Consider the following 13,348-nt stretch of genomic DNA (forward strand, 5'->3'; position numbering starts at 1 on the left):
CAGCTGTACAGGCCCAAATTTGCCCGGCCCAATTGATGAAATTGAACCCAATCTTAAAAATCACCCAAACCCAAACTAAACCTAGCCCAAAAGCCCATAACTTTAACTTTCAGCAAAAAATAAAAAAGAAATCCAAGCCTAAGAGCTACCGCCGCTCCTCCTAGGGTGCACCACCCGCGCTTTGTCCCGAGGCTTGACTCCTCTGCTCCATCCCATCACCCTTTCAAAGCCTGCAAAGAGAGCAAAAAAGAAACGAAAGTAGTAGCCATAACAGAGGCTGAAACAGTGATAGAACAGTAGCAAGGACAAGAGCATACAGAGAGCAGAACCTAGACATAAACAGTAACGAGGAATAATATTGTATTGTTATTTTTCGGCTATAAAGCCACTGAAAAACGGATGTAAAAAAGGGGGATTCAAAAAATATACGGAAATCAATCAAAAACGAAAATTTCAAAAGGTTATCTTTTGCTCTTAGTTTGGTTTCAATTTCTGTTTTCATATTTTTTTTCTTTTTATTATTACATTCGAAAATCAAAAAGAAAAAGGGAGGGAATATCCTTACCGTTGATTTTTTTTCCGGCCGCCATCTTTGGTGTGCGCACAACGGAGCAGCTGCAAGGATGGGCTAACTCTTTTGCCTTAGCAGAAAAAGATTGAAAACCTATTTTGCTTCTTTTGATTTCAGCGCAAGCTAGGCTTTGAAAACCTAGCAGAGGAAAAGAAGAAAAAATGGGGAGGTGGGCTCTATAAATTTTTTAAAAAAGAAAAAGGAAAGGGGTGAAGTAAAAAATAAGCAAAATTTGTTTATAAAACAGAAGCAAACGGCGTTTGGGAAGGAGGGGGCCTGTGCATTTCCATTAAATGGGATATTTACCCCCTGGCCCTTCCGTGTTTCTTAGATCATTTAATTTCGTTCTTTATTTTTTTAAATTTGACCCCTTAACTTTATTTCCTATTCAATTCGGTCTTTTGGTTCGTCAAAGAGACTTGTGCGCTTAGTGGTGTGGGATATTTTCCCTATGAACCCCTGCCTGTTTAAGCGCGTTTCATGTGGGTTCTTGTTGGCTTTTTGTTATTGAGGATTAATACCCCATATTTTTATTTTGATTTCAATTGAACCCTTGGCCCCTTTTATTTTAAACTGTTTATATATTAATACGTTGTTTTATTTATTATCTATTTTAGATTTTATATATTAATTAATTTAAATTATATCACATAGTATTTTAAAATTGGTTATATTATTTATTTATACATGTATATATATATTCCCCTTTTTAAAAAACTGTTTTATATTTGTTTCAAGTTTTAATATATATACTATTCATTTTTAACGTATATATATACATATTATCCTTTTATACATTCATCTTCAAATCTTTTTTTTAATTTTTTTTAAATATTATATCTTAAACTTTGTATATATTACTTTAACTTGTCGTTTTTTTATTATATATTTTCGGTATATTACTTTATTTATTTATTTATTCATTTGTTGCATAATAATTATTTTAAATTAATTTATATCATTTACTTAGATTGCTTTTATAGCATCTATTTTAAACTTGTTTTTCTTTAAGTATTGTTTGTTTAGAATTGTTCTATTATTTATTTTATATTATTTGTTTTATTATTATTATTATTATACTTATTTTTATTTTATTGTACTTTCTTTTTACCATTTACTATTATTATTTACATATTTTTATTGTATATTTTTATTATTATTAATATGTTATTACTATTAGTATTTTCAATATTATTACATTTTATGGTTATATTTGTTATTATTATTTTATTACAACTATTATTTAGTATCATTATTATTATCGCTTTTACTATATTTTTATCTTTTGTACCTACTGTTTATTATTCTTTCCCTTTTTTTATACTGAAATTTTATACTTATTCTTTATTAATCTATTATTTCTTTTACTTTTATAATCATCAAATTTAATATTGTATTATGTATCTTATTTATTTGTTTATTTTTCATATTCTTTCTAATATTGTTTTTTCTTATTTTCAAATCTTTTATTTAAAACTTATATTTGTTTATTTTACTTATAATTTTTCTAATTAGTTTGTTCTTTTTTACTTTGATATCTTTGTTCATATTATTGTCATTTATATCATCGTATTTTATTATAATCTTGTTGAGCATATTAGCACATGTCATTAGTTCTTTTACATTTTACAAGTTCGAATAAATTTTTACTCGACATACTAAGTTTGTTTTTTAAAATATTCGATATTTCGTATTTAGGGATTCGAGAGAATCGTGCCCTAACTTACTGGATTTCGATTTTTCTCATTTAACCTAAACGATGGAATACTCTTGTAAAATTAATATGAGTTTTGAACGAAACGCTTATTCTCAGAGATTCGAGGTGTTGTGCCCTAGTTTACTGGACATGACATTTTATTACCGCGAGATAAGATTTTTGTAAACAAAAAATATTTAGTATTTGGAAATTCGGGAAATCGTACCCTAACTTACTGGGTTTCGATTTTTCTCATTTACTCTAAGTAATCGAATATCTTTTTGAATTTTAAATAAAAAGCATGCTCGTTCTTAAAGGTTTTAGATGTTGTATCCTAACTTACTGGACGTGACATTTTATTGCTTCGAGACAGGAGTAGCTTTCAACACTTCATTTCAATTTATTCAAGCCTTTTAAATAAAAAGGGATTGTATTTTAAAATTCTTCCAAATTTTCAAACATTCGATGCAAAGACGTTAATTAATCAATTAGGTACCAATTCTGGGCGTGACGAGGGTGCTAACCCTTCCTCGCACGTAACCGACTCCCGAATCCGTTCTCTCAATTTTCGTAGACTAAAAATGTTGTTTTAGTAAACTAAAATGTTTTATTAAAATGACCAAACTTCTCGGTGATCCGATCACACCTAAAAAAAAAGATTGGTGGCGACTCCCAATTTTTGTTTTCTTTTCAAAACCAAAGTCGATTCCCGTTTTCAAAAAAATGGTTTCGACAATAAGCATGTACAACTTCATCTACAACATCACTTTGTTCCTTTGAAAACTGGAGCTCACCTTCACCATCTTTTGATGTCAGGATATGGACAACATGAGGAAGTGAATCAAAACGTGCAGTTGCCCAACTCTCATCTATTCTACAAGTTCATCCCTTAAGTGCTGCAATTAATCGTAAGAAATCAGAAGAACCATGAAAAATATAACTGAAACACATGGGGTAATCTAAGAATACTGTTCTTCACCAAAAGCAGGTGCTTGATAACAGCAAATGAAGCTGCCTACCAATCAAAAAAATATTACTATCTAAGAAAAGCATCCTAATTTAAACCATAGCAACAATCAGAATACTGTTCCAACTCCACCAGCCTCAAGATGACTGCCAAATTTTGCAATAATAATGACCCCATTTTGCTGTTACTTTTATTACTTAGTTTTTATTTCTAAACGCAAAAAAAAAAAAAGAAAAGAAAAAAAAGGTTGTTTGAATATGAAAAGAGTGTTGCTTTCAAGAATAAAGATATATTATATTACTATTGCGTTTTGTCCTCAAGAACAAATCACATGACATTTACATGTATATAGAAAATCTATATTAGAACTATGTTATTTTGTGGTAATTTATTCATGGCTAACTAATCAGAATTCTGATTGTCGGTAATCTTTCACAAGCAATAGCAAAAACAAAGTAGTAAAGCAACAACCTATGTTGCTCATACTCTTAAAACTTTCTGAATTCAATTTGTTGAAGTATTAGTGTCCAACACATATTCAGACATTGGTATAGGAATTAAGCTTAAACTCTGAGGACCAGAAGAAGAGTGAATTAAGCTTACTTATTTATCTGGATGAATTGGAAATCCATCAAAAATCCCCATCACAAAAAGCCTTTCATTTCTCCTACGCTATAACCCCTCCGAAGAACAGCGTGAACACAACTAATGGCAACAAAGCCTCTAATCCACCTGAAAAGAAAAATCCGAACAAAAATAAACAAAAATCACCTAAAAAGAAGTAAACATTTTATCATTTCCAGCTACGTTCTTAGAGCTCAGTGTAAGAAACAGAACAGTTGGGATGAATTTTTTATGCTACTAATAACGATAAGGAATTACTGAAAAGAAATTTATAAACTTCAGAATTTCCTTTCCAATCAATTTCCATTATTATACCGGTGACCAAACAACAGACAGAAAATTAGTTAAATAAAAACCTAAAATCAAGAGAAACAGGTTCAGATCCAGCACGCAGAACACCAGAACAGACGAAATATATAGCAATGCGAAGTTTGATTAAAATCACCGAATAAATAGAAGAAATCGAAAGAAAGTGGAAATTTTAACACGGAAAATCATGTGATTCAAAGAACTAAAAGAGATCAAATCATTTTATGAAAATTAAATAAAATCTATAAATCAAGAACGAACAAGAAAAAGAAGAGAATTGGAACTGTGAATCAGTGAAAGAATGTTAGGAACCTTTTATTTCTGTTTGTTTTTGAAATTCAGTTATAGCCGTTGAAATAGTTATGTTACTGTTATTACGCTGCGTTTAGTAGGGGAATTAAAACGGGTCAAAACAGTGAGTTTCGTTTTAGTTATACGGGGCGTTTAGTATCAAGAAGGAGTGATCTTATTATTTCTAATTTTAACAATTTTTTTTCTGTGACCGAACGGCACGTTTTGAATTGCGACTCAATAATCAAAACTGTTTCTGTAATTCTTTGTTTTCTCAGGAAACAAACACCGTCTTTTCTTCCGCCATTGCCACCCTGTTCTCTCACTCCTCTTCTCACATTAACTAGTGTGAAAGAAAACTCTCGATGAATCCACCAAATGAAACCCTGGATGATTTCTCTCAATTCCCTCTTCCCCATTTTACTCTCACTCCTCCCTTACCAAATCCTACCTCTATTCCTAATTTCCATCCAATCCCAATCCTTAACCCGAATGCCGCTCCTCCTCTCAATGATCATCTAATTTCCTTTCCAACCCCCAAAAAACGACGACGCGGCCGACCTCAACGCAGTGGCGCGACGTCGGCGTATCAGTTCCTTACCTTCACCAATGGCTCCTTCAGCCCCAACCTCCCGAACTCTAATCCTAACCTTGACCTTAATTCAATAACCTCATCATCAGCGGCGACGGAACAAACTACACAACCCAAAATTGACGACGAGATCATTTTGATCAGTAAGGAATCAACGGCAGAGGCTCTCACCGCTCTTTCTGCTGGATTCCCTGCAGATTCCCTCACCGAGGAAGAAATTGATTTCGGCGTCATTTCCTCCATTGGTGGCATCGAGCAGGTAAATTATATTCTCATTCGAAATCACATTATTGCAAAATGGCGCGAAAATGCATCCAATTGGGTGGCTAAAGACATGCTTGTTGATTCTATACCGAAACATTGTAGCACGATTTTAAATTCTGCATATAATTATTTAGTTACGTATGGATATATAAATTTTGGGATTGCCCCTGCAATTAAGGAAAAAATTCCTGCGGAACCGACTAGAAGTAATGTGGTTATTATTGGTACCGGGTTAGCAGGACTGGCTGCGGCTAGACAGTTAATGAGGTTTGGGTTTAAGGTGACGGTTCTGGAAGGGAGGAAACGAGCCGGCGGGAGGGTTTATACAAAGAAGATGGAGGGAGGGAATAGGGTGAGTGCAGCTGCTGATTTAGGTGGGAGTGTGTTAACAGGTACCTTGGGGAATCCGTTAGGGATTCTGGCGAAACAATTGGGTTCTTCTCTTTTTAAGGTGAGGGATAAATGTCCACTTTACAGGACAGATGGGAGTCCGGTGGATCCGGATATGGATATGAAGGTGGAGATGGCCTTTAATAGGCTTTTGGATAAAGCTAGCGAGCTTAGGCAGTTGATGGGGGAGGTTTCTATGGATGTTTCACTTGGGGCTGCATTAGAGACATTTAGAGAGGTTTATAGGGATGCAGTGACTGAAGAAGAGATTAATTTGTTCAATTGGCATCTTGCAAATTTAGAATATGCAAATGCCGGATTGGTTTCAAAGCTTTCACTTGCATTCTGGGACCAAGATGATCCATATGATATGGGAGGGGATCATTGTTTCTTGCCTGGAGGAAATGGAAGGTTGGTTCAAGCTCTGGCCGAGAATGTGCCTATTTTGTACGAAAAAACTGTGCATACTATCAATTATGGCAATGATGGAGTGCAGGTTATGACAGGAAGTCAGGTGTATGAAGGTGATATGGCATTATGTACGGTACCTCTCGGAGTTCTAAAGAGTGGGTCAATCAAGTTTGTCCCAGAGTTGCCTCAGAGGAAGCTTGATGGAATAAAGAGGTTGGGATTTGGGTTATTGAACAAGGTTGGAATGCTTTTTCCTTATGTATTTTGGGGTACAGACTTTGATACCTTTGGGCATCTTACTAATGATCCAAGCCGTCGAGGGGAGTTTTTTCTGTTCTATAGCTATGCAACAGTTTCCGGTGGTCCTCTATTGCTTGCTTTAGTAGCAGGAGAAGCTGCACACAGGTTTGAGAGTCTGCCTCCTATAGATGTTGTGGCCCAGGTTCTCCAAATTCTCAAGGGTATTTAATTCGATTTTATGTGTCAACACTTAGCATGCTTTATCTTTTTTAATCTAAGCTTGAAACTGAAATACATTTATTAGCTGCAACAATGCGTTTTTATCTTCTTTAAGTATTGGTTACTCATATGGCTCAATTAATTGCAACCTCCTTGAATAGTTGATAAGCCAGGCACTTTCTAATTGATTTTATATGCACATGCTATAAAGAGAGGGCTGGCATTATGATAACTTTTTTTTTGTATCTTTTATATGTATTGCCTGCAGGGGCTTCATTTTAGTTGCAACTTTCTTGAGTATTAAATAACAGCACAGATTGTCTCATTGTTTGATGTGCATAGTATATAAAGAAAGGGCAACGTGTCCTTTGTATGTAAACCAATCAAGTGAACTCATTAATCTAGTAAACTTTATGTTCATTTTTAACTTGTTTCGAATTTGGTTGTATAATTGTTTAACTGCCAATGGTTTGCATCTTGTATGACAAAGTTTAAGCATTGTTGGTTGTGTGAAACAATCCTGGTGCTTTGTGTATTTTTGCATGCAGGTATATATGAACCACAGGGTATCACTGTCCCCGAGCCCCTCCAAACTGTCTGTACCAGATGGGGTGGTGATCCCTTCAGCCTAGGTTCATACTCTAATGTTGCAGTGGGAGCATCCGGGGATGACTATGATATATTAGCTGAAAGTGTGGGGGACGGAAGACTTTTCTTTGCAGGGGAGGCCACTACAAGGCGATACCCTGCCACCATGCATGGAGCTTTTCTTACTGGACTTCGGGAAGCTGCAAATATGGCTCAATATGCAAAGTCTCGGACTGCAAAGAAAAAGATCAACAGGAGTCCATCAAGTAATGCTCATTCTTATGCTTGTGCCCTTATGGATTTATTCAGAGAGCCTGATCTAGAATTTGGGAGTTTTTCTGTTATTTTTTGTCAAAAGAATGCTAATCCGAAGTCACCAGCCATTCTAAGGGTGAAAATTAGTGAGCCCCGAAAGAGGAATCTGGAAAGCTCAAAGACAGATCAGCAACATTCGAATAAGGTGCTTTTTCAGCAGCTCCAATCACATTTTAATCAGCAACAACAGTTGCATGTTTATACATTGTTATCAAAGAAACAGGCATTTGAGCTGAGAGAAGTGAGAGGTGGTGATGAGATGAGGTTGAACTATCTGTGCGAAAAGCTGGGAATTAAGCTGGTGGGACGTAAGGGTTTGGGACCTACTGCCGATTCCATCATTGCTTCTATTAAAGCACAGAAGGGCGTTCGAAAACCTTCTTCAACTCCTTTGGCTCCAAAATCAGGTGAGAGTTATAGGATATTCCTTTATTATATCTTTATCCCAAAAGATGAAATTTGCACATGAAATAATATTCCTATGGTTTGGTAAAAGGGACATCAATGCTGAAAATTGGCACTTTAAAGCAAAAGTTCATCAGGTAAGACTTAAGAGCCAAAACATTTAATTTTATTCTTATATATGTTAAAGATCTCCATGTGATTAGTGGAGGAATATTACTTGATCCTTCTTTCCCATTATTTGTCATTATTTTTCACAGAAAGGCCAAAATAGCGCGCAAAACTAAAGGGTTGATTCCTCCGGTTGTGAATGCGGCGAATGGCAATCTGTCAGAGGAAATAAAACTGATAAAGCAAGCTCCTCCTGACTCTTCTAGTTCAGGTATGTCTGAAGTTTTCTAGTTTCCTTCTATAGCTACAATTTGTTGGTGCAGTTCTATGTGATGCGGTCAATTGTTTCTGTTGTTTTTTTTTTTTTTTTATATTTTATGTTCTATGCCTAAAGTAATATCTACTGTTTTCCTGTGAAATGTTTTAATCGTTCTAATTTTGCTTTTGTTCTATCTTTCCTGAATCTCTAGGTTTAAAAAAATAAAACAAAATTCTTTCCCATAGTTCATTTAAATTAGTTTAGGAACTTTTGAATTTCGAAAATAGTGTAATAGTATAATAAAACTTGTGTGAATGGAACACAAACTCATAATTCAGGTAGATGTCTATTTAGTTAATTCAGGTAGATGCCTATTTAGTATTGAACTTAAAATACCTATAGATTTTTTGTGAATTAGAAATTCATGGTTTATACCTTTCATGTATATTTGCATTGAACCATAACTAATTTATATATAAAGTATACTTTTCATTCTCATAATTTACAAAACAAGTGAAATCTAAATCCAAATTTTCAAACACATGTTTCCGAATATATAGTTAGAGGTTTTTTTCTCCTTATAAAAATTATGGGGGAGTTTGTTCTTGATTTGAATTGCATTGTAATGGAAAAACCAAGATAATGAATTTTAGCAAAATGTACTTATATCCATCTGTTGCTGTCGAAGACGTTAATATTTTTCAAAGGGGAAATCTGAATATAGGAAAAATCTTCCATTTCATAGGGCAAAAAAACTAAGGTGAGGTGTTGAAGCAATGAGCTGGATATGTGAGTGTATTGATTATGGAAACTGAAGATCTAATAAGAGTTACATGATGCGTGCCCAATTTCCAAGTAATAAAGTGATTTAAGAATAGAAGCAGAAAAAAAAAAGAATTAGAAACAGAAGAACAAATGTTAGAGAGAAAATAGAATATTAGAGAAAAGAAGTTTTTCTTTGTAATTTTCGGTACCCTGCCCAGCCACCATTTCTCATTTCTCGTACATATTGTGCTATGGTAATTACAAATATGCCATTTAAGGCCTACCTAATGACCCCAGCACTTAGGTACCAGACAGCCCAATGTTAACAATCTATACTGACATACCAATCCCATTTACTATCTCAAACACAAAACCATATAAAATTTGACCTGCAACATTACACAGTTCAGCGACATTGACTAAGAATATTCTGCAAATGCCCTTTAAATTCTTGGAGCTTCTATCTGAGTTCTTCAAAGTGTTGCTACATAAGGTGGCATCAATTGTTTTCTATTCCCCTATTTTACTTTGATTTGGATCAGATACAGCTATGCAGCCTATAGGGATTTTTAAATTTTATTTATTTTATTAAAAACATAATGTATTTGGAGGATTCTTGGAGAGTCCTATCCTTATACCTACGTATATATATGCATTGGATACATATGGGTGCTTGAAAAAAATGAAGAACTGGAGCAAAATAGCTATTCCCACCATTAGGTTATTGTACTGTTGGCTCGATCATTATCACCGTAAAGATGTCCTTCCACAGTTTGCCTTTCTTCTGAAAGGTTAAAAATGATGTACATTGAGCCAGAGGCAGATGCTGTCAATGGTCTTGAGATGCACTACTCATTAATATCCTTGTTGAAGATGTTCCTGCCACTCTCTGCCGCTAACTTGATTTTCTGAATCTCCTCACTAACATCAGCAATTCCGAAGCTTGTGATAGGAGTTTGGCCATGGCAAACTGTTTATCAATTGTGAAGCCGGTCGCGATAGAAAATTAAATGGAGGAAAATGCTCTTCTGTGACTGAGGCTTTCTGGTTAGACACTGAGAAGGAAAACATACATCAATTTTTTATAGGATTTACAGTCATCCTCACCACGACAGACAAAGTGAGCACCTACTTATTCCAACTAAGATGAGAGGCTTCAACCACTGAGGCTGTCAATGGCAAGAACAAGGATGCTTTTTAGCTTTAGCCCGAGACTACCTTAAAAATTAGCTGGATTTCACTCAAATCTCTGGTCCGAGATGAGTTGTGAGAGCAGCTTGAGGCTCCATTTTGTTGAAGTTGATTGAGTCACACATTGAACAAAAGAGTGATTCGAAGGCTTCACCTTTGTCCAAAGGGTATGGTTTAGGTGAAGAGACTATGGCCTAGGAGTTGGTATTGGTAATTACTCAGGGTGGTAATTTAATTCTTTAAATATTTGTCTAAATGGTGCTTTGACTCTCATTATTTGGTATTTTGTCTTTAAGATCACATGGATGGCTTTAATTTGTTTGATCAATGAGTTCCAACGCAGCTTGTATTTGGATGTTTTCTTTATGCCTTCACGATCTATTAAGGTGGCCATTGCCGCACAATTTTGGTGATTTTTTGGAGGCACTGCTGCTTTATGTGGATGCTCGTAAGAGTGTCTTGGGTGTTTTTAGGAGTGTCCTTCATTTAGGTGTACCGTTGTGTCCTTGATGCAGTGATGTTGATTTCTTCAAAGATGTTTGTATTTAGCTTATCTTGTTTACTAACCTTTTGGTTGGTTTTTCACCCTTCCGCTTCCTGGGTTTATTAATATAATTATATTTGGCTGAGAAAAAAATAGTGTAAATGCGAAGGAAGACCATATAATGACTCCTAGGTTTGTTGACTGTCTAACCGTGGTGAATGTCCGTTGCTGGAATTGCAGCCACCTCCTTGGCGAGAAATTTGTAAGCTCTTTACACATACACGTACGTATATATATATATAATATACATACATGTACATGGTATGTTATTTGGTGCACTTACTGTTTTTCAGATTTTGTATAATCATCAAAACAAAGTGCCCTAGCTTCGGAGTTAACGCCTAGTGCGCGACTGTAGCATGGTACGTCGGCGCCCCTACGCCACAAACTTCGAAACTCGGCCTCTATCCGGGGCCGTATTGCCGACGAAAGCCCTCCTAGCTCAATCTTTTTAGTGTTTTTTGGTAGAGTGGACAGCCCGAACATTTTAAGGATAATTTGGTATTTCAAAAAATTTATATCTGTTTTTCTCACTTTAGTTGGTTTTCTATTTTTCTTCAAAACCAAGCACAATAGAAGAACAATTTCAAAAGTATATAAAAGGGAGTGACTTCGAACATTTGGTGAGACCGTTTTTATTTATTATGTGATTTTTTTCATTAATTTCTTATTTTTGTTTAACTTGTTTGATAAACACGTGGATAAGAGATAGATACGATTATGAAATTAATTTTTAGTCTACACTCAGTTAATTTTTTTAGTTGCTTTTATTATTTTAAATTTTTTATTTGATTTTGTGTAGTAAGTATCACCACACCTTAACAAAATGAGTTGTTGGTGCTTCAAAAAGAGCAAATGATGGGTTAACTTCGATATATTTTCTAAGCACTTTAACAATAAGTTTTCTAATTCTTCGTTTATTTTTGGAACATTGAGGATAATGTTTGATTTAAGTTTGAGAGAGTTGATTTAATTTAGTTTGCAGGATTTTTTTCTAGTTATTTTTTTTCAATTTTTGGATATTATATTTTATTTAAAGTTTTTGTATGATGTATGTAGTTTGTATAAAATCTTAACTCCACGATATGTTGAATTATTTTTATATGGCTTTAAGATTTGTAAATTTGTAATAATGAATATTTTCAAAACTTAAATAATGACTTTATAAAGTTTTTTATAATTGATTTTAGAATTTTTGAGATAATAATTTGGCTTGAAACATACCTACAAAGAATGATGTAGGTGAAATTTTGAATTATATTGAGATAATAATTTATAACTGATCCATCCATATTTGATTTTTTAGATTATTTTTTTAAAAAAAATAATACATTAAATACATTAAAAAATGCTAAAATAAAAGTTTTTTAACCCATTAAAAAATTTATATAAAAAAATACTACCACAAATATAATAAATGTTTTATTATATTAAAAAATACAAATAAATATAATAGATGTTCTATCGAATTAAATATAATTTTTAAAATTTTATATTTTGGGTTGAATAATTTAGTTGGATAAATTTTTTTTTTTAGGTTTTGAGAAAAGTGTTTAATTATTGTTGGATTAGTGATTTAATATAAATATAAATATATAATTATTTAACATATATAATTAATATATTTGGGCCTAGCTTGGCTTAAAAATTCTTACTCAAAACTCAATTCATATAGAAAATGGGCATTAAATTTTATCAAAGTCCAGTTTTTGAGCTTCGTATTTTTTTGTTCAAACCTTGCATTTTTCGGACGAGGCTTCGAACTTGGATGAATGATCTGAAACATGAGTAGTTGTATTCTGACTAACCTTAAGTTGAGATAACTTAATAGGAAACTTATGACTTCAACTATGTATAATTACAATTGGTACTTGTGGATTTAAGCATTTAAACAGGAATTAATATTTTAGAATGGGCCAAAATTTTTTGACAATCATGACGAAATGATTAAATATAAGTAAAATGTGATACAAAAATATAATAAAAATAAAAATGCATAAATACATTAAAAATTATATCATATAATGGTTTTTTAAAATAATGTGAAAAATGGAAATTGAATAATGTGTGTTGAGTATTAATTTAATAACAGAAATAAGAAAGAAAGAAGTAAGAAGGTGGGTATGCATACATAACCCCATCCAGCCTCCAACAATACATAACTGAACTCTGCCAATACCAACAACAGATCAAGGAAGCGAATGCAATATAGGATAAACCAACTTCATTACAAATCAACAATCATCCACACCAGGGATTATATCCAATTTTAAAACATTACAAATATTTATTATAAATTAATTATACCTATTGTAAAAAAAAAATCTTAAGTGTTAAAAATTATTAAAATATTTTAAAAATTGTAAAAGTTCATAAAAATATATTTAAAAAAAAAACATGTCTGAAATTCCACCTGAGGAGGACATCAAGGGTTGGTTGACTTGGTCATGACCACCATTACGACCCTATTTCTTTTTCAAACAATTTCATTTTCAAAATGTTTTAAAGTGATTAATAGAAGATTGGTAATGAAAGATTAATTAACACCTTCTTCTTGAAACCATTTCTTCACTTCTCTTCTGGATATGAACTCCTCTAT

At 33.3% G+C, this 13,348-nt stretch overlaps 1 protein-coding gene across 1 annotated transcript; it reads left to right on the top strand.

Annotated features, from left to right (window-relative positions):
* Positions 1–4,688: 4,688 nt before the first annotated feature.
* Positions 4,689–11,368, top strand: LOC107957402 (protein FLOWERING LOCUS D). The gene is made up of 6 exons (XM_016892916.2): positions 4,689–6,576; positions 7,123–7,884; positions 7,974–8,019; positions 8,140–8,261; positions 10,846–10,951; positions 11,043–11,368. The coding sequence occupies exons 1-5, from the start codon at positions 4,824–4,826 to the stop codon at positions 10,848–10,850; spliced, it is 2,688 nt and encodes an 895-aa protein (XP_016748405.1). The 5' UTR covers positions 4,689–4,823; the 3' UTR covers positions 10,851–10,951; positions 11,043–11,368.
* The last annotated feature ends 1,980 nt before the right edge of the window (positions 11,369–13,348 follow it).

Source organism: Gossypium hirsutum, chromosome A05 (assembly GCF_007990345.1).
Source record: "Gossypium hirsutum isolate 1008001.06 chromosome A05, Gossypium_hirsutum_v2.1, whole genome shotgun sequence".
In the NCBI taxonomy this organism is placed as follows: domain Eukaryota; kingdom Viridiplantae; phylum Streptophyta; class Magnoliopsida; order Malvales; family Malvaceae; genus Gossypium; species Gossypium hirsutum.